This window comes from Miscanthus floridulus, chromosome 6 (assembly GCF_019320115.1).
Source record: "Miscanthus floridulus cultivar M001 chromosome 6, ASM1932011v1, whole genome shotgun sequence".
In the NCBI taxonomy this organism is placed as follows: Eukaryota; Viridiplantae; Streptophyta; class Magnoliopsida; order Poales; family Poaceae; genus Miscanthus; species Miscanthus floridulus.
The window spans coordinates 91293482-91309615 of NC_089585.1; the positions used below are offsets into that span (position 1 = coordinate 91293482).

The 16134-nt window shown below is 43.7% G+C and overlaps 1 protein-coding gene and 1 pseudogene across 1 annotated transcript; one reads left to right on the top strand and one right to left on the bottom strand.

Moving 5' to 3' along the window:
- The first annotated feature begins 438 nt into the window (after window positions 1–438).
- On the top strand, window positions 439–3135 carry LOC136460818 (uncharacterized). Its single transcript, XM_066460380.1, has 2 exons — window positions 439–921; window positions 2938–3135. Exons 1-2 carry the CDS (start codon window positions 439–441, stop codon window positions 3133–3135), a joined length of 681 nt encoding a protein of 226 aa, XP_066316477.1.
- A 5994-nt stretch (window positions 3136–9129) lies between these two features.
- On the bottom strand, window positions 9130–11596 carry LOC136460819 (uncharacterized; annotated as a pseudogene).
- Between the last annotated feature and the right edge of the window lie 4538 nt (window positions 11597–16134).

Here is a 16134-nt window from a genome sequence, read left to right on the forward strand (position 1 = left end):
TCAACAACATGGACTTAGGCAAACCTTAGTGGTGAGCTGAACCACCGGATAAATCTTGTGTATCGCGTGCTTCATCTTTACTATACTTGCATTTCATCTTATTACTAGCTGTTGTTAGGGTTTAGTTGCTTGATTCATTGTTGTGTGAAGTTTCTGTGGTATCTAGTCTTTGAACTGGATCTTGGCTTTATATTGCAGAATTAAGCAACTAGTGGAGTCAGGTTTATATCTGTTAAATCTCAACTGTGTTAGATTATTTTTCGTAGAGCGGCAGTGCCGCCCTGTAAGGCCGGCAGTGCCGCCCTCTGTTCTAACAAAGTTTTGAGTTATATTTTTACAGGCCTATTCACCCCTCCTCTAGGCCTTCTTTATCTTCCTATAGATCCTACAAGTGGTATCAGAGCGAGGTTGCTTCGTATACATTTCACCGCATGAAGTATGGAAGAAGGAGAAGGTTCGAAGAACATTTGCGTTGCGGACACAAGTGGTGTGCACGTTGAGGATGTCAGCAGCAGGAGCGAGCTGTCCATGTCCACAGCAAGTGATGCCACCATCAAAGAACCCAAGACCACCGATGCTGAAAGAAGAAAGGCAAGAAAAGAAAGAAAAGCCGCAAAGATTGCAACAAGAGAAGCTAGAGAAAAGAAGAAAGAAGGGCAGCGGCTCAAAGACAAGAAAAAGAGAAAAGAAGCTAGAAGAATCACAAGAGAGGCAAGAGATAAGAGAAGAGCAGCAAGGGCTCAAGAGCAAGAGAAGAATGAGTATGATGCATCATCTAGTGAGTTCTCTAGTAGCTCGGATGATAGAGATGATAATGTGTCATACCATGCTTCAAAAGATGGCAAAGAGGTGAAGAGCAAGGACAAAAAGAAGGATGGCAAGGACAAGGGCAGCAACAACAACAAGAACAAATATGCCACTGTATCCTTTAATTATTCTTATTTGTCTAACCATAACAAAAGGTCCTTTATCAATGTACCCGTGGGAAAGTTGCCTCATTTTGATGGGACAAACTTTGCCAAGTGGAAGCACTTGATGAGTGCCTATCTTATAGGTCTTTACCCCAGTCTTTGGGAGATTATGGTGAATGGATTGCAGCCACCAGAAGATCCCAAAGCGCCAACAAATGAAGAGCTAGCTGATGTCCATCTCAATGGCCAAGCCACAAGTACTCTCCTTAGTGCCTTGGATGGAAATGAGGACAACCGAGTGATGAATGTCAATGTTGCAAAACAGATTTGGGACACTTTGCATCTAGCACATGAAGGTGTAGATAAAGTGAGGAAAGCAAAGATTGATTTGTTGATGGCCAAGCTAAATAGGTTTGTGATTGTTGATGGAGAGGGGCCACAAGAGATGTTTGATAGATTGATGACCTTGGTAGGCAAAATTAGAGGCTATGGATGTGATGAGCTTGATGATCACAAAGTGGTGAAGGTTATGTTGGAAGCCTACTCACCAAGAAATGAGACCGTAGTTACATTGATTAGAGATAAGAAGAAGTTTGAGCACTTCACACCTAATGATGTACTTGGAAGATTGTTGACATTTGACATGCAAAGAGAAGAGGCAAATGAGAGGAGAAGACTTGGTGAGTTGCAAGCCAAGCTAGAAGGCATGAAAATCAAGGAAGTAGCTCTCAAGGCAAATAAATCAAGCAATCAAGGCACCTCCAACAAGGCAAAGGGCAGCAAGCAAGCATCAACAAGTCAACCCAAGGAAATCAAGTCAACTCCATAAAATGATGATCCAAGTTCAGCCTCAAGTGAAGATAAAGATGATGGGGCTGATTATATGAAGATTGATGACATGGCTTTGTTCATGAAGAGCTATCACAAGGGTTTGAAAAAGAATGGGTATAAAATAGTGCAAAGAAGGTTTCCTAACAAGAAAAAGAGGACTTGCTACAATTGTGACAGCATGGAGCACTTCATTGCTAAGTGTCCCTATGACAAGAAAGAAAACAAATACAAGAGGGACAACAATGAGGGCAAGCATGAGCACAAAAAGAGATACAAGCAAATGGGAGAGGCACACATTGGGCATGAGTGGGACTCAACTAAAGAGTCAAGTGAAGAGGATGTGAAGATTGCAACCGTGGCCATTCAAAAGCCATCCTCTACATCAAGGCTCTTCAACAACATGTCCGATGATGATGACCACCGCTCCACTCATGTTTGTCTTATCGCAAAGGGTGAGAAGGTAAAACAAAGAGCTAAATCTCCTCCACCTCCTAGTGACATCTCTAGTAGTGAACTTAGTGATTCTAGTGATGATGATACTAGTGATGTTGAGAAATATGCTAAATTGACTAAAAAGTTAGATTCTAAAACCAAGCTCTTCATCGTGAATCTAATGGAGGAACTAGAAAGCGTCAAAGCCAAGCTAGCCGATAGAGGTGATTATCTTGAGGAAACCGAAAAGATGTATATTGGCTACAAGGAAGCTCTTGAGTTAGAGAGAAGTGAGGTGGACTCTTTGAACATGGCCTTGGCCGAAGAACAAAGAGAACATGCTCTCACAAAGAAGGCAAATATTGCACTCAATGACAAGTATTGTGTCTTAGTTGAAAAGCACAACAAACTTGAGAAACAATATAACCTTCTATGCGAGAGCACCCCACTTCCCTCCAACACAAATGACACTTCTATTCCCTTCACTAGCCAAGGATGTGGAAAATGCTATAATCTTGACTTAAATGTTTATTCCACTAACCTTGCAAACTTGGAGGTCATGAAAAAGGAGATTGCTAGGCTCAATGCTATGTTAGGAAAAAGGGGCATGGAAGGTAAGAAACCTGCTGGTGGCAAAGGTGAAAAACCAAAGAGGCCACAATACAAAGATGGAAGGAATCCACGCATCAAAGATGGGCTTGGGCACACTCATGGAGGTAAAACCAATGGGAGAAAAGTAATAAATGGATATGAGTGTGTTCAGTTCGTGAGCAAAGGGCAGGAAGGTACAGATAGGTCTACACAGAAGGTGGCACAAGACCAGCCCAGAGCAGCACCACAGCCTATGGGCGGCAGTGCCGCTGTGAAGGGTGGCAGTGCCACCCCCCACAGAAAAGGGAAGACCACCTCCTACTCCTCTGCTCATGTCAAGCCCAAGAAGAAGGTGTCACTTCCAGAGTAGGTTGTTCAGAAACCAAAGAAATCTATCTAGGTCACTCCAAATAGATATGCTTATCAACCAAAGGTAAAAACACCTCCTCAATATTTAGATTCTAACTTTGTTTTGCAGCACAACAGCAAGGGGGAGGTGTTTTCCAAGTTTGTTGGAAATGGTCAAAATGTTTATCATAACACTTTCATTTGGGTTCCTAAAGTTCTTGTGACTAACATGCAAGGCCCCAAGAATGTTTGGGGACCAAAGACTAGGAACTAAACTTGTGTTGCAGGCATACTCCTCCGGTGGGTCAAGTTGGGTGCTTGACAGTGGCTGTACAAATCATATGACCGGAGAAAGGAGTATGTTCTCATCATATTCCCCAACTACAAATTCAGATGAGAATATTATATTTGGTGATAATTCAAAAGGGGGTGTGATTAGACTTGGTAAAGTAGCTATTACACTTGATCATTCAATTACAAATGTCTTACATGTTGATTCCTTGAAGTACAATCTGTTGTCCGTCTCTCAATTATGTGAGATGGGTTACAATTGTCTCTTCATGGATAAGGGTGTGAAAGTCTCTAAGAGGGAGGATTCCTCTATTATCTTTACGGGTCGCCTCAAGAACAAGCTTTACCTAGTTGATTTCAGCAAAGGGAAAGCTAAGCTTGAGACCTATTTAGTGGCAAAATCTAGCATGGGTTGGCTATGGCATCGCCGACTAGCTCATGTTGAGATGAGGAACTTGGCCAAACTCCTAAAAGACAACCACATCCTTGGACTAACCAATGTTCAATTTGAGAAAGACAGGATTTGTAGTGCTTGCCAAGCCAGAAAGCAAGTAGGTGTACCTCACCCACCAAAGAGCATCATGACCACACAACCATTGGAGTTGATTCACATGGATCTCTTTGGACCGGTCGCCTACATAAGCATTAGGGGTAACAAATATGGTCTAGTTATTGTTGATGATTATTCCTATTTCACTTGGGCCTTCTTTGTTTATGATAAGTCCCAGGTGCAAGAGAAAGTCAAGATATTTGTGAGAAGGGCACAAAGGGAGTTCGGTCTTCCTATCAAGAAGATAAGAAGTGACAATAGGACTGAATTCAAGAACACTCTAATTGAAGAATTTCTCGATGATGAGGGCATCAAGCATGAGTTTTCAACTCCTTACACCCCTCAACAAAATGATGTAGTAGAGAGGAAGAACCGTACACTTCTTGATATGGCAAGGACAATTCTAGATGAATACAAGACGTCGGATCTCTTTTGGAGTGATGCCGTCAACACCGCTTGCCATGCAATCAACCGCCTCTACTTACACAAGAAACTCAAGAAGACTTCATATGAGCTTCTAACCGGTAACAAACCAAATGTGTCATACTTTAGAGTGTTTGGGTGCAAGTGTTTTATACTTAACAAAAGACCCAAAACCTCTAAATTTGCACCTAAAATTGATAAAGGCATTCTTCTTGGTTATGGATCAAATGAGCATGCCTATCGTGTCTTCAACAAAACCATGGGTAGAGTTGAAGTCACGGTAGGTGTGACATTTGATGAATCTAATGGCTCTCAAGTGGAGCAAGTTGATTCAAGTGTTGTAGGGAAGGAGGATCCACCATGTGAGGCAATCAAGCAAATGACTATAGGTGACATCAGGCCACAAGAAGATCAAGCCACTGATGATGAGGATCCCTAGGCTGTTGCTGCACAAATTTCCACTGACATACTCCATCGACGAGGGCAGCACTCACCTACTGAACATCAGTAGGGTGGCAGTGCCGCCCCATCCACCTCAGCAGCAGCTTCTTCAACTCCTACTCCACCACCTCAAGGGCTCAACCTAGAACCTATCTTTGAACAAGAAGAGGCTGAAGGTCTAGAAGAAGAACAAGGAGGTGTTGAGCATCCAAGGCTATGTCAAACTATACAATGGGATCACCCCGTTGACAACATCCTTGGGAGCATTCGAAAGGGGGTAACAACTCGTTCACATTTAGCAATTTTTTGTCAATATTACTCGTTTGTTTTCTCTTTGGAACCTCTCAAGGTAGAACAAGCACTTGGAGATCCGGATTGGGCCATGGCCATGTAAGAAGAGCTCAACAACTTTGAAAGAAATCAAGTGTGGAAATTGGTTGAAAGGCCCAATACCAATGTCATTGGTACTAAATGGGTCTTCCGCAACAAGCAAGATAAAAATGGCATGGTGACAAGGAACAAGGCAAGATTGGTGGCCCAAGGCTTCACTCAAGTAGATGGCTTGGACTTTGAAGAAACATATGCACCGGTGGCAAGACTTGAAGCAATCCGAATGCTTCTAGCCTTTGTCGCCCATCATGACTTCAAGTTGTACCAAATGGATGTCAAGAGTGCATTCCTCAATGGCCCAATACAAGAGTTGGTGTATGTGGAGCAGCCACCGGGGTTTGAAGATCCCAAGTTCCCCAACCATGTCTATAAACTCCAAAAGGCGCTCTATGGGTTTAAGCAAGCACCAAGAGCATGGTATGAATGCCTTAAGGAATTCTTGCTCAAATAAGACTTTGAAATAGGCAAAGCTGACTCTACACTCTTTACTCACAAAGTTGGAAATGATATATTTGTGTGTCAAATATATGTTGATGACATAATATTTGGTAGTACAAATCATGTGTATTATGATGAGTTTAGTAGGATTATGACTAAGAAATTTGAGATGTCCATGATGGGTGAGCTGAAGTTCTTCCTTGGATTTCAAATCAAGCAAATGAAGTAAGGGACGTTCATTAGCCAAACCAAGTACATCCATGATATGCTTAACAAGTTCGACATGGTGAATGCCAAGCCTATCAAAACTCCCATGCCAACTAATGGACATCTTGATCTAAATGAAGAAGGGAAAGCCATAGACATCAAGGTATATCATTCCATGATCGGCTCTTTACTTTACTTATGTGCATCTAGGCCAGACATAATGCTTAGTGTGTGCATGTGTGCTAGATTTCAAGCTAACCTAAAAGAGTGCCATTTAGTGGCTGTTAAAAGAATCTTGAGATATTTAGTACACACTCCTAATCTTGGCTTGTGGTATCCCAAGGGCTCCAAGTTCAATCTACTTAGCTATTCGGATTCCGATTATGCCGGTTGCAAGGTAGATAGAAAAAACACTTTGGGGACATGTCAATTTCTTGGACAGTCCCTAGTGTCTTAGAGTTCTAAGAAGCAAAATTGTGTAGCCCTTTCCATCACCGAGGCCGAGTATGTTGCAGCTAGTGCATGTTGTGCTCAATTACTTTGGATGAGGCAAACCCTTCATGATTTCGGATGTCAATTCACCAAAATCCTACTCTTGTGTGACAATAAAAGTGCCATAAAGCTAGCAAACAATCCCATAAGCCACTCAAGAACCAAACATATAGACATCCGACATCATTTCTTGAGAGATCATGAAACCAAAGGAGATATCGAAATTCGTCATGTGAGCACCAAAAAACAACTAGCCGATATCTTCACTAAGCCTCTCGATGAGTCAAGATTTTGTGCTTTACGTAGTGAGCTAAATATACTTGATTCTTGTAACATGGTTTGAAATACAGCACACCTCTGTTTGACTACTTAGCGACATAGGAAAATGATTCAAAAGGGTATTATATTGTGTTTCAAAACCATTTCAAAAGGCCAACTAAGTGTCATGACCATTGTCAATATTGTTGATTGCTTACTGGTCATGATATTTAGAGAATATATATCCATATCTGAGGTGAAGAAGGTCATAAAGTTTCAGCGTAAACCCTACAAAATTGGCAGGGCGGCCCATCTTGGCCGGCAGTGCCGCCCATCTTGGCCGGCAGTGTCGCTCTCTGAAAACTAGGCCGTTTTAGTCAATTTTGGCTGGGTCGTAGGGCCCATTTTCTTCTACTTATTCCTTCTCCGGCCCCCAACCCAACTCTCTCCTTCTTCCCCAGCCGACACCTATGCCCGTGCTTCTCTCTTCCTCTCTCTCAAGCATGCGCCATCGCCGTTCTTCATGGACTGCCACCCCGGCAGTGCCGCCCCTATAGTCGGCCGAGACTCTTCTTCGCTGGTCACTGCAGGAGGCTCCTGGCCAAGCCGTTTCTTCTCTTCTCCCTCCACTTCAACGGTTTGGAAGCAAGGTGAAACCCTAACCCCTTTTGATCTATGCAATGTGAAGCTTTTAGTCATGGATTTCAGTTTCTAGGGGGAGTATGAAGGGTTTAGAAATGTTTTTGATGGTTGAATCGAGTTGATTTTGGATTTCACCGGTTGGACGATTTTGGGGAGAGCGGCAATGCCGCCCTTGGGACCATTAATGGCACCCCTAGCAGATTCAAACTGTTATTCTCAAGTTCATAAATTCGATGAAGTTCAGAATGGATTGGATTCATTTATCAAAAATTGTTTCTAAAGTTTTTCATACTCAATCTTTCAAATTCATGGCTAGGGTTTCATGTATTCTTTGCTTAGACTATGATTCTAAAATTGTAATGATGAATAGACATTGTTGGAAGGGAAATTTTGCTATTGGACATGCCAAATGACGCGTCTTTGCTGGCGGACACTGCGTTTTTCATCTTTTGCCGTGAGACACTCTGGTTTTTGGAAATACTGCCAGTGGGCACCGCAACCTAGTTGCACCCGGTTTTGGAGAGAGAAAACTTCGTTTTGGACATCGGGTGCCCCTGAACCATACTTGGCGTCGTCCCAACCTGGTCTGGTTCGACCCACTTAAAACGGCTGGCCCGCACTCGACTCGTCTCCACTGCTCGTCTCCACTGCTCCTCGTTCCCCCTCTTCACCGTAGAGGCGGCGGTGGCATAGGCTGCGGCGGCCGGTCGGGCGGGGGTGCTAGTGCGGCGTAGGTTGGCGGGCGTCGTCGATAGGAGAGCGGGCCTATAGAAGATGGCTATAGGATCTGGTGCTTCTTCATCGACTGGGTCGCGTGGAGCGAGAGAGGGGCAGGCGCTGTGCCCTTTCTGCCACACGACGACGGTCGTGGAGCGGACGTTGAGAACCACAAAAAATCTAGACAAGCCGTTCTACACTTGCAGGAATCGTGACTGGGTGAGTTTTCTTGATTTTGTTCTTGCTACATTTGGGCGTTTTGAAATCGGATGTAGGGTTCATCCTATTGATTTGGCTTTCGTTGTGAAATAGGGCAACGGTACCTGCAACTTCTTCATGTGGAAACCAGAGAGCGCTGGAGATGGCATGGATGGTGCAGTAGTGATGGCTGCATTGAAGGCTCTAGAGAATTCTCTATTGAACTTGAATAATGTTGTAGTTGCTCAGAGCACTGTTGTGGCTAGAATAGCTGGAGAGCAATTAGTTGTTAGGATGATGGTTGGGGCCAGTGTGTTTGTAGGTGTTGTTTGCTTTCTTGCTTTGTGCATGGTATTGTACAAGCAAGCATGAAGTATGATTTGTAATGTTTGTGAAATATGAATGAAATGCAGTTTGAATGGAGTAACTTCAACTTGATTTGTTCCCTTTTTAGTTGTAAAGTTAAAATTGCAGTATCACTACCTTCAACTTAATAGCTGACTTAATTTTAGCATGACAAACACAGGCATACCAGATCATTAATTATGGAACATCATACCAGATGGCAATATCAAGTTGACACCAACAATAGCCAAGTTCACTACATTAGCAGATTACAATACCAGGTTCACACCAACAATATCCAGGCTCAAAAGCACACAGATTACAATAGCAAGTTCATAGAACCACACAAAAGCACACCAAAAGCATAGGTGGCTCAAAAGGTTGCTTCTGTCTTGATGTTCCCAGTGCAGGCATCAGGCCCCTCCCCTCTTGCTCCTAGTGCAGGCGCTTGGGCTCTGACTCCTAGTCTGTGCCCCTAGGCTACCTCTAGCTTGCTGTTTGGCCTGCCTCCTAGTGACTGGGGATCTTGGAACCCTGTAAGATGGCAGATGTGACCATGTTATCAACTTACACTTACTGCACTTGGCTTTAGATTAAGAACAGTGCTGGCAAGAAATGGATCACTTACTGCACTGATTGCTCAGGAGGTGTAGGCTCAGTTGGAGTTGTCTTCTTCTTGCTAGTTTGTTTCCCCTTGGTGGAGGCTTTTCTCTTCTTCTTGGCTGGCTCTTCTATTGTTTCTATGATCTCAACAACCTTTGGCTTATAAGTCCTTCTCTTCTTCTTTGGAGGTGCAGGTGGTGGTGCATCAGGGTCTATAACAGTTTCATTGTAGGTTTTCTGCAGGTGTCCAAATCCACCACACCTTTTACACCTTCTCCTGCCCTTGCTACTGGAGCCACCTTCTTCAACTCCAACTATCCTTCTCTTCCTTGGCCTTCCTGCTACTCTGTTGCATTTAGGTGGAAGGAGGTTGAAGCCAAGGTTCAGCTTTTCCCATTCATCCTTGCTTGGCATTGGAGGCACTGGAGTTGCATAGGCTGCTTTGAACATGTCTACAGAATAGTAGTGGTCAACATAGTCCTCTAAGTCTACCCTTCTGGTGCCAATGAAAGCTAGGGCATGAACACATGGTAGACCAGTTAACTGCCAACCTCTATAGGTGCACTCTCTCTTATCTAGATCAACAATGAACCTCCAAGGGACCAGGTCCTTGTTGACTCCTCCAACTTCACCAACCATTGGGCCACTCTTATGAATGTTGTACTTCAGATTTCTACTTTTGTTGTGCAGCTCCTTCATGACAGCTGGTAGAATCTTGAAGGCAAAAAACTTGGACAGCAGTTGCATCATGGTGCAAAATCTCTCCATGATCAACTGCCTTATCTTGTCCATTAGCTCTACAATAGGTAATGACTTCTCTTCCCTGATCCAACTGTTGAAAGTCTCTGCTATGTTGTTTGTGACATAGTCACATTTGCTTGCTGTGCTAAACTTACACCTTGACCATAGCTGCTTGTGATTGTCCTGCAGCCACCTAGTTGCCTTGGGGCATGCCTTGTCCATCTCATTCCAGTGCCTATCATAGGTTGTCTATCTATAGCACCTTGATGCAGGCCATAAGTTCCTCTCAAACACTTCTCCCCTAAACCTCTTCTAGAAATTCTTGACTAAATGCCTCATGCATTCTCTGTGCTCCACCCCATTACTGAAAACTTTGGTAACAGCCTTGTCTATTCCTTTGCCTACAGTTAGTAAGCATGGAAACAATGTCAGGTGGGGAACATACAACACTCAATTGAAAAACAAGAGCACAATGAATGCAACATACCTGCATCAGTTGAAATAACAAGACCATTTGGGGAACCAATAGCCTTGTGCAGCATCTTCATGAACCATTCCTAATTCTCCTTGGTCTCATTACCAAATACTCCATAGGCCACTGGGAACATCTAGTTGTGGCCATCTATCCCTACAGCTGATGCTAACTGTCCCTTCCACTTTGCTGTCAAAATTGTGGAATCAATTCCTAAATAAGGTCTGCAACCTTGCAGGAAGCCATCTATGCATGGCTTTAGTGCTACAAACATCCTACTGAATCTTCTCTTCTCATCTACAATCTCCCACTCAATCTCTACAACACTGCCAGGACTCCTCTTCTCAATCTCCCTTTTCCAAGAAAACACATGTACAAAGCTATCTTCCCAGCCACCCATGATCTCATCTAAGGCCGTTTGCTTGCCGTCCCAAACCACGTAGTAGCTCAGTTGTACACAAAAATTCTCCTCCAACTTCTGATTCAAATCTTTAGCTCCAATAGTTGGATCTTCCCTAAGCTAGTTTATAACTCTGTCCTTCACCCAGTGATTGTTAGCCATACAGTTGTTTTGGAATTTGCTTGTGCTAGCATAATTATGCTTGTGTGGTAGCTTCTTAATCTGCAGCCATCAACCAACGGTTATCACACAACAATTGATAACTAAATTAAACTAAATGAAGCATTACAAAGCTCACATACCTGCCATGTCTTGCCATCAGGTAACTGAGATGCATGAATCCTCCACGGACATCTCTGGGCCTTACAATATGCTCGGTACCTCCATGACGCACTATATGGAACTACAAGTTCAACTTCATTAAGCACAGCATATTGTCTAATACATCTCTTAAAGCAGAAACCATCTTCAAAAGTAACACCAAGACCTATCTTAGGGTTATCTATGTCAGTGACATGAACAACACCGTCACAGTCCCTCCCATCGTCCACAACTAATGGGTCATCATCTTCTGGGTCACTGTTAGGATAGTAAGCAGGGTCAGCATCACCATCATCATTGACCCCATCCTTGTACTTCTCATTCTCATCATCTACTCCTACATACTCCACTTCATCAGCCTCTCCCCAGTCATCTTCAGCAATATCTTCTTCTTCTTCAACAATAGCATCATCATCTTCACCATCATTATCAAGATTAAGACCCTCATCACCATTAGCATCAGCCTCACAATTACCATCATCATTAAGATCAACAGCTTCACCATTGTCATCAGCTACTAGATTAGGCAGTACAAGTTCATCACTAAAGATCATAGCTATTGGCTGACAATTAACCTGACTCTCCTGAGTGATAATAATAGACTAAGAAGACTTTAGCAAACGAGGACCAGTGTCAACAACATGTATAGTCAGTGGCACCTTCCTATTGTCCCAATACACATCAAATGCATGTAACAGAGCAGAATCAGAATCTATGTGCATTGTCTCATCCTTGGTTTTGTCAAAGAAGGTGACCTACAGTTCTTGGTCGACCCCATGGACTATCTCCTCACCAAGGCACCTAAGAAACCCCATCCAAGAGAATTTATCCTTATCTACCACACGAATGTAATTAGCAGTTACATGATAATCATCGAGCCCATCTGCTCTTTGCTCTACATATGCAGGTACGCTAATCGCTAGTCTACACGCGGAAGTCGGATCCATCCTAAATCAACACAAAGGATAACAACCAAACTAAATGATTTCAAAACCGCAAGCATTCTACCACATCCGCAGGCATTCATCTACAAATAGTAGGGATTCAAATGACTCACCCTTTCACTAGCCATTTGAATTGAGGAACCCTAGGTAGAGACCTAGGGCACTACCCATTCTTCGAGCTAGGGGACTTCATCTTCGGGGCGCGGGGGAACTATAGATCCTCAACCCCCCATGGCGGATGACGGCCGAGGCTCGATCTGTCAGCGACGGCGGGCACTGGGTGGATGGTGGCGTGATGAGCAGTGGAGACGAGTGGGTGGTGACGTGATTAGGAGTGAGCGGCGGCGGCGGGATTGGGGAAAGCTTGGAACCCTAACGACGGAGTTGGGTGTGGGCCGGCCATTTTAAGTGGGTCGAACCAGACCAGGTTGGGATGGCGCCAAGTATGGTTCAGGGGCACCCGATGTCCAAAACGAAGTTTTCTCTCTCCAAAACCGGGTGCAACTGGGTTGCGGTGCCCACTGGCAGTATTTCCAAAAACCAGAGTGTCTCACGGCAAAAGATGAAAAACGCAGTGTCCGCCAGCAAAGACGCGTCATTTGGCATGTCCAATAGCAAAATTTCCCTTGTTGGAAATAGGATTTAACCAGAACAAGAAAGTTGAAGATGAAACAGTGAAGCAACTAAGGGCAGCAGTGCCGGCCTTAGGGGGCGGCAGTGCCGCCCTACCATGCTGATTCCAAATCCAGCACTGCTTCCTGTGTCATCTTCAAAATTCTTTTTCTTGTTAAAACCTGCTTGCAGCTGTGTCTAACTCATTATCTTATACAGTTTCTTATCAAGTCTCATTTATATTGCATAGATAGACCGAGGTAAAAGGAAGGTGTTAACAACCAAGCAAAAGGTCAAGAGAGGCAGGGGATAGGCGAGCTATATTCCTAGAGACAGAAATCTTGATGAAGACCTTGCTGAAGAGGAAAATATTCAGAGGATGGGAAGAACCATTCATGTGTGGCCTGATTCTCCTCTACACATTTCAGAGTTTGATAGTAGCTACATGAGAGATAACACTGATAGGTTCGACCTCATTCCTCCCCAAAACAGCGATGATCATAGAGTTATTGATTATTACATGAGTTGGAAGAAGACTGGTGAAGCCAGAGAGACTGATCCCTACTCCTCTGATAGATCAAATGGCATTGATTATAGATTTTGGAATGCTTTCCAATCTGATTTTTATGCCATAGCCATCCTATCCAAGTCAAAGGGCAAGATTAGCAAGATGCAGTACATTGACTTTGGTGACTTGGAGAGCAGGGATGATCATCAGTTTGCTATAGCAATCAAGACTTGTGACCGCTTTGAGATGACAGACATCATGAGTTTTAGGTATGATTGGAACAGGGAGATTCTTGCCCAATTCCATGCTACTTACTATTGGAACATGGAAGTGGATGAGCTTCATTAGATGACTGATGGGTGACATTATCGCATTGATTTTGTCACCTTCTGTCGTATTCTTGGTTTTGGACACATCCACAGGGATATGAGAGGATACATAATGAGCGTCGTTTTGAGCCAATGGAAGTAAGCTTTATGTGGGAGGATCAAAATCTTGCAGTTCCTGATTGGTCAAGGACAAAGCTCAAGAGCTTCTATTACATCATGAACAATCTCTTCAGGATCACTCTCAACCCTAAAGATAATGCAACAGATTTGAATGGCTATATCACTAATGTGTTGTCTAGGTTTCCCAGCAGTGAAAATTTTAATGTTCTAAGATTCATTTGGGTTGAGCTAGCATATGCCATGGATGATAGGAGGAGATCTTTGCCCTATGCTCCTTACCTCATGTTTATGATTGAGAGAGTGACTGGCATGTGGTTCCCTAAGGACTGTGAGCACACTGTTTATAAGATCAAAAAGACACATGGTGGCTTAGGGGACTTGGCTTAGCTACTCAGCATACTAGTTCTGGAGGACTTGGAGATAGTGGGGCAGCAGGCTTTCACTCTTCTAGAGCTGAACATAGAGATATTCCTGAGTCGTCCAGGGCTAGGGAACAAAAGAAGAAGTCTAAGTGGGGAAAGATGAGTGCATGGATGAAGGCTATCTTTACTCATTGTGTATATGCTTCATAGACTGCTTATGAGGATAGAATGGAGAACAGAGAAGCAGTGAGGCATGCTAGGGAGATGGCAGGGCTGCCACCACTTCCACCAGTACAGCCACCACCCCAGTTTCCTAACTTGCCTCGCCTTTCTTCTTCTGATGAGGAGCAGGATCAGGCAGATGAGCACCATGATGAACAATCAGATGATCAGCAGCATGGGCACTCATATGAGTCTTTCAGTCAGTACTACGGGTACCCACAAGGACACATTTTGAGGAGCCCCCAAGTCAGCAGGACCTTGGTGTAGAGATCCACCCTACAGAGGCCGATCCATAGGTTCAGGCAGCTTTGTTTTACACATATTCCAGGAGACCATATCCTTCGATGGATCAGCCAGGGCCTTCTACTTTAGCTAGGGTAGCACCTCCATGACGTTCAGCATGCTTCACTTCACATACCCATGTCGCCGGACGTGCCCGCGTCGACTCCGACAGTGATGTGTGATCTCTCTTCTTTTTTTTGGTACTTGATGCCAAAGGGGGAGAAAATTAGAGGGGTCAATAGTTTTTCGACGCCATATGTTCTTTGCTACTGCGCTTGATGTTCAGATCCGATGAGAGTAGTTGTTAGGTTGTGAGTTTGAGAGTCGCTCAAAACTCTATTTTATGAAATTATGCTACCTTGTGACTTTATTTGCTTCGGATATGGACATGTATTCATAGTTATAGTTTTAGCTTGTCATATTCTGTGTTTAAATTGTTTTATATCTATATGATCTGCTATAGAAATCTAATTGCTACCTGACTGACATAGTCAGGACGGTAGTGCCGCCCTATGGGGCCGGCAATGCCGCCCTCTGCTGTATCAGCCAGAATCTTGTGTGCTTGAACTGATAAAACCTATCATATGCATCAAGTTTATTCCTGTGACACTTAGTTTAGCACCCCATAGTAGGCATGGATGTAGGGGGAGGTTCCCATCACACCTAAAATATGAATCATGGTCTTTCATGCCAATTTGAGAATTCAAATCTTTATTCACATATTTAGGGGGAGGCTCCTACACCAATGGTTCAAAAATCTCAGTTTAGATTTTATATCATTTGTAAGCTCTAATTGGGTTGTCATCAATTACCAAAAAGGGGGAGATTGTAAGTGCAATTAAGCCCTATTGTGGGTTTTGGTATTGATGATCACCAAATTAGAGAACTAATAAGATTTATCGAGATGACAAGCAGGGAATCAAAGAATGAGGATGATGTACAGGTTGCAGGTGTCCTAATTACAAAAGGTGGCCAGACCTAGCTCAAAGGAGGTTTAAATTCTTTTATGTTTTGAATTTGAGTTTAGGGAAAGCCGTACTATTAAGAGGGATTTTAGGACAGTTGGTCAACTATTGAATCAGATGCTCAAATTCATAGATCTATATCCTCCCACTTAGTCAAAACAGCTAGCCAAATTTGATATCATATTATCTGTTTTGGCTAGGGTGACAGTACTGCCCTGTTAAGAGTGGCAGTGCCGCCCTTAATTGACCATTGGGCTTAGGGGGTATCTATAGACTTTAGGCCCGGCCCACAACGGTCATCTTCTCCACTGAGTCATTTAGCTCGAAAATAGACAGAACCAAAGCTCACCTCTCTCCTCCATTGTTGCTCCTCCATCCCTTAAGCTAATCCTTGATTCTAACCATCAAAACTTGAGAGAAAAGGCAGCAAAACTCGATTGGAGAGAAGATCCACTGATTCCCAAAGTCTAAGAGCATTTGGTTCATGTTTGGCCGGTGGTTCTAGGGTTTGTTACTCTTGGAGCTTGCTCCTAGCCGGCTAGGCATCGCCCTTGTGCTTGCCAACTTGTGTGGCAGCCTTGGGAGGTTTGTAACCTTATTCAAAAGCTAAGAAATCACCCCTCACTTCAAGAGTTCACTCTCTTGATTTGAGAACGAGGGTAAGGCAAGCCTTTGTGGTAAGCTCAAGCCTTTTGTGGCTTCCTCAACAACGTGGACTTAGGCAAACCTTAGTGGTGAGCTGAACCAC

Coding starts and splice junctions, on each gene's coding strand:
- LOC136460818 (XM_066460380.1), top strand. CDS start 439: ATGGAAGAAGGAGAAGGTTCGAAGAACATTTGCGTTGCGGACACAAGT. Junction 922..2,937: donor ACAAGAACAAATATGCCACT/GTATCCTTTAAT, acceptor GAGTGTGTTCAG/TTCGTGAGCAAAGGGCAGGA.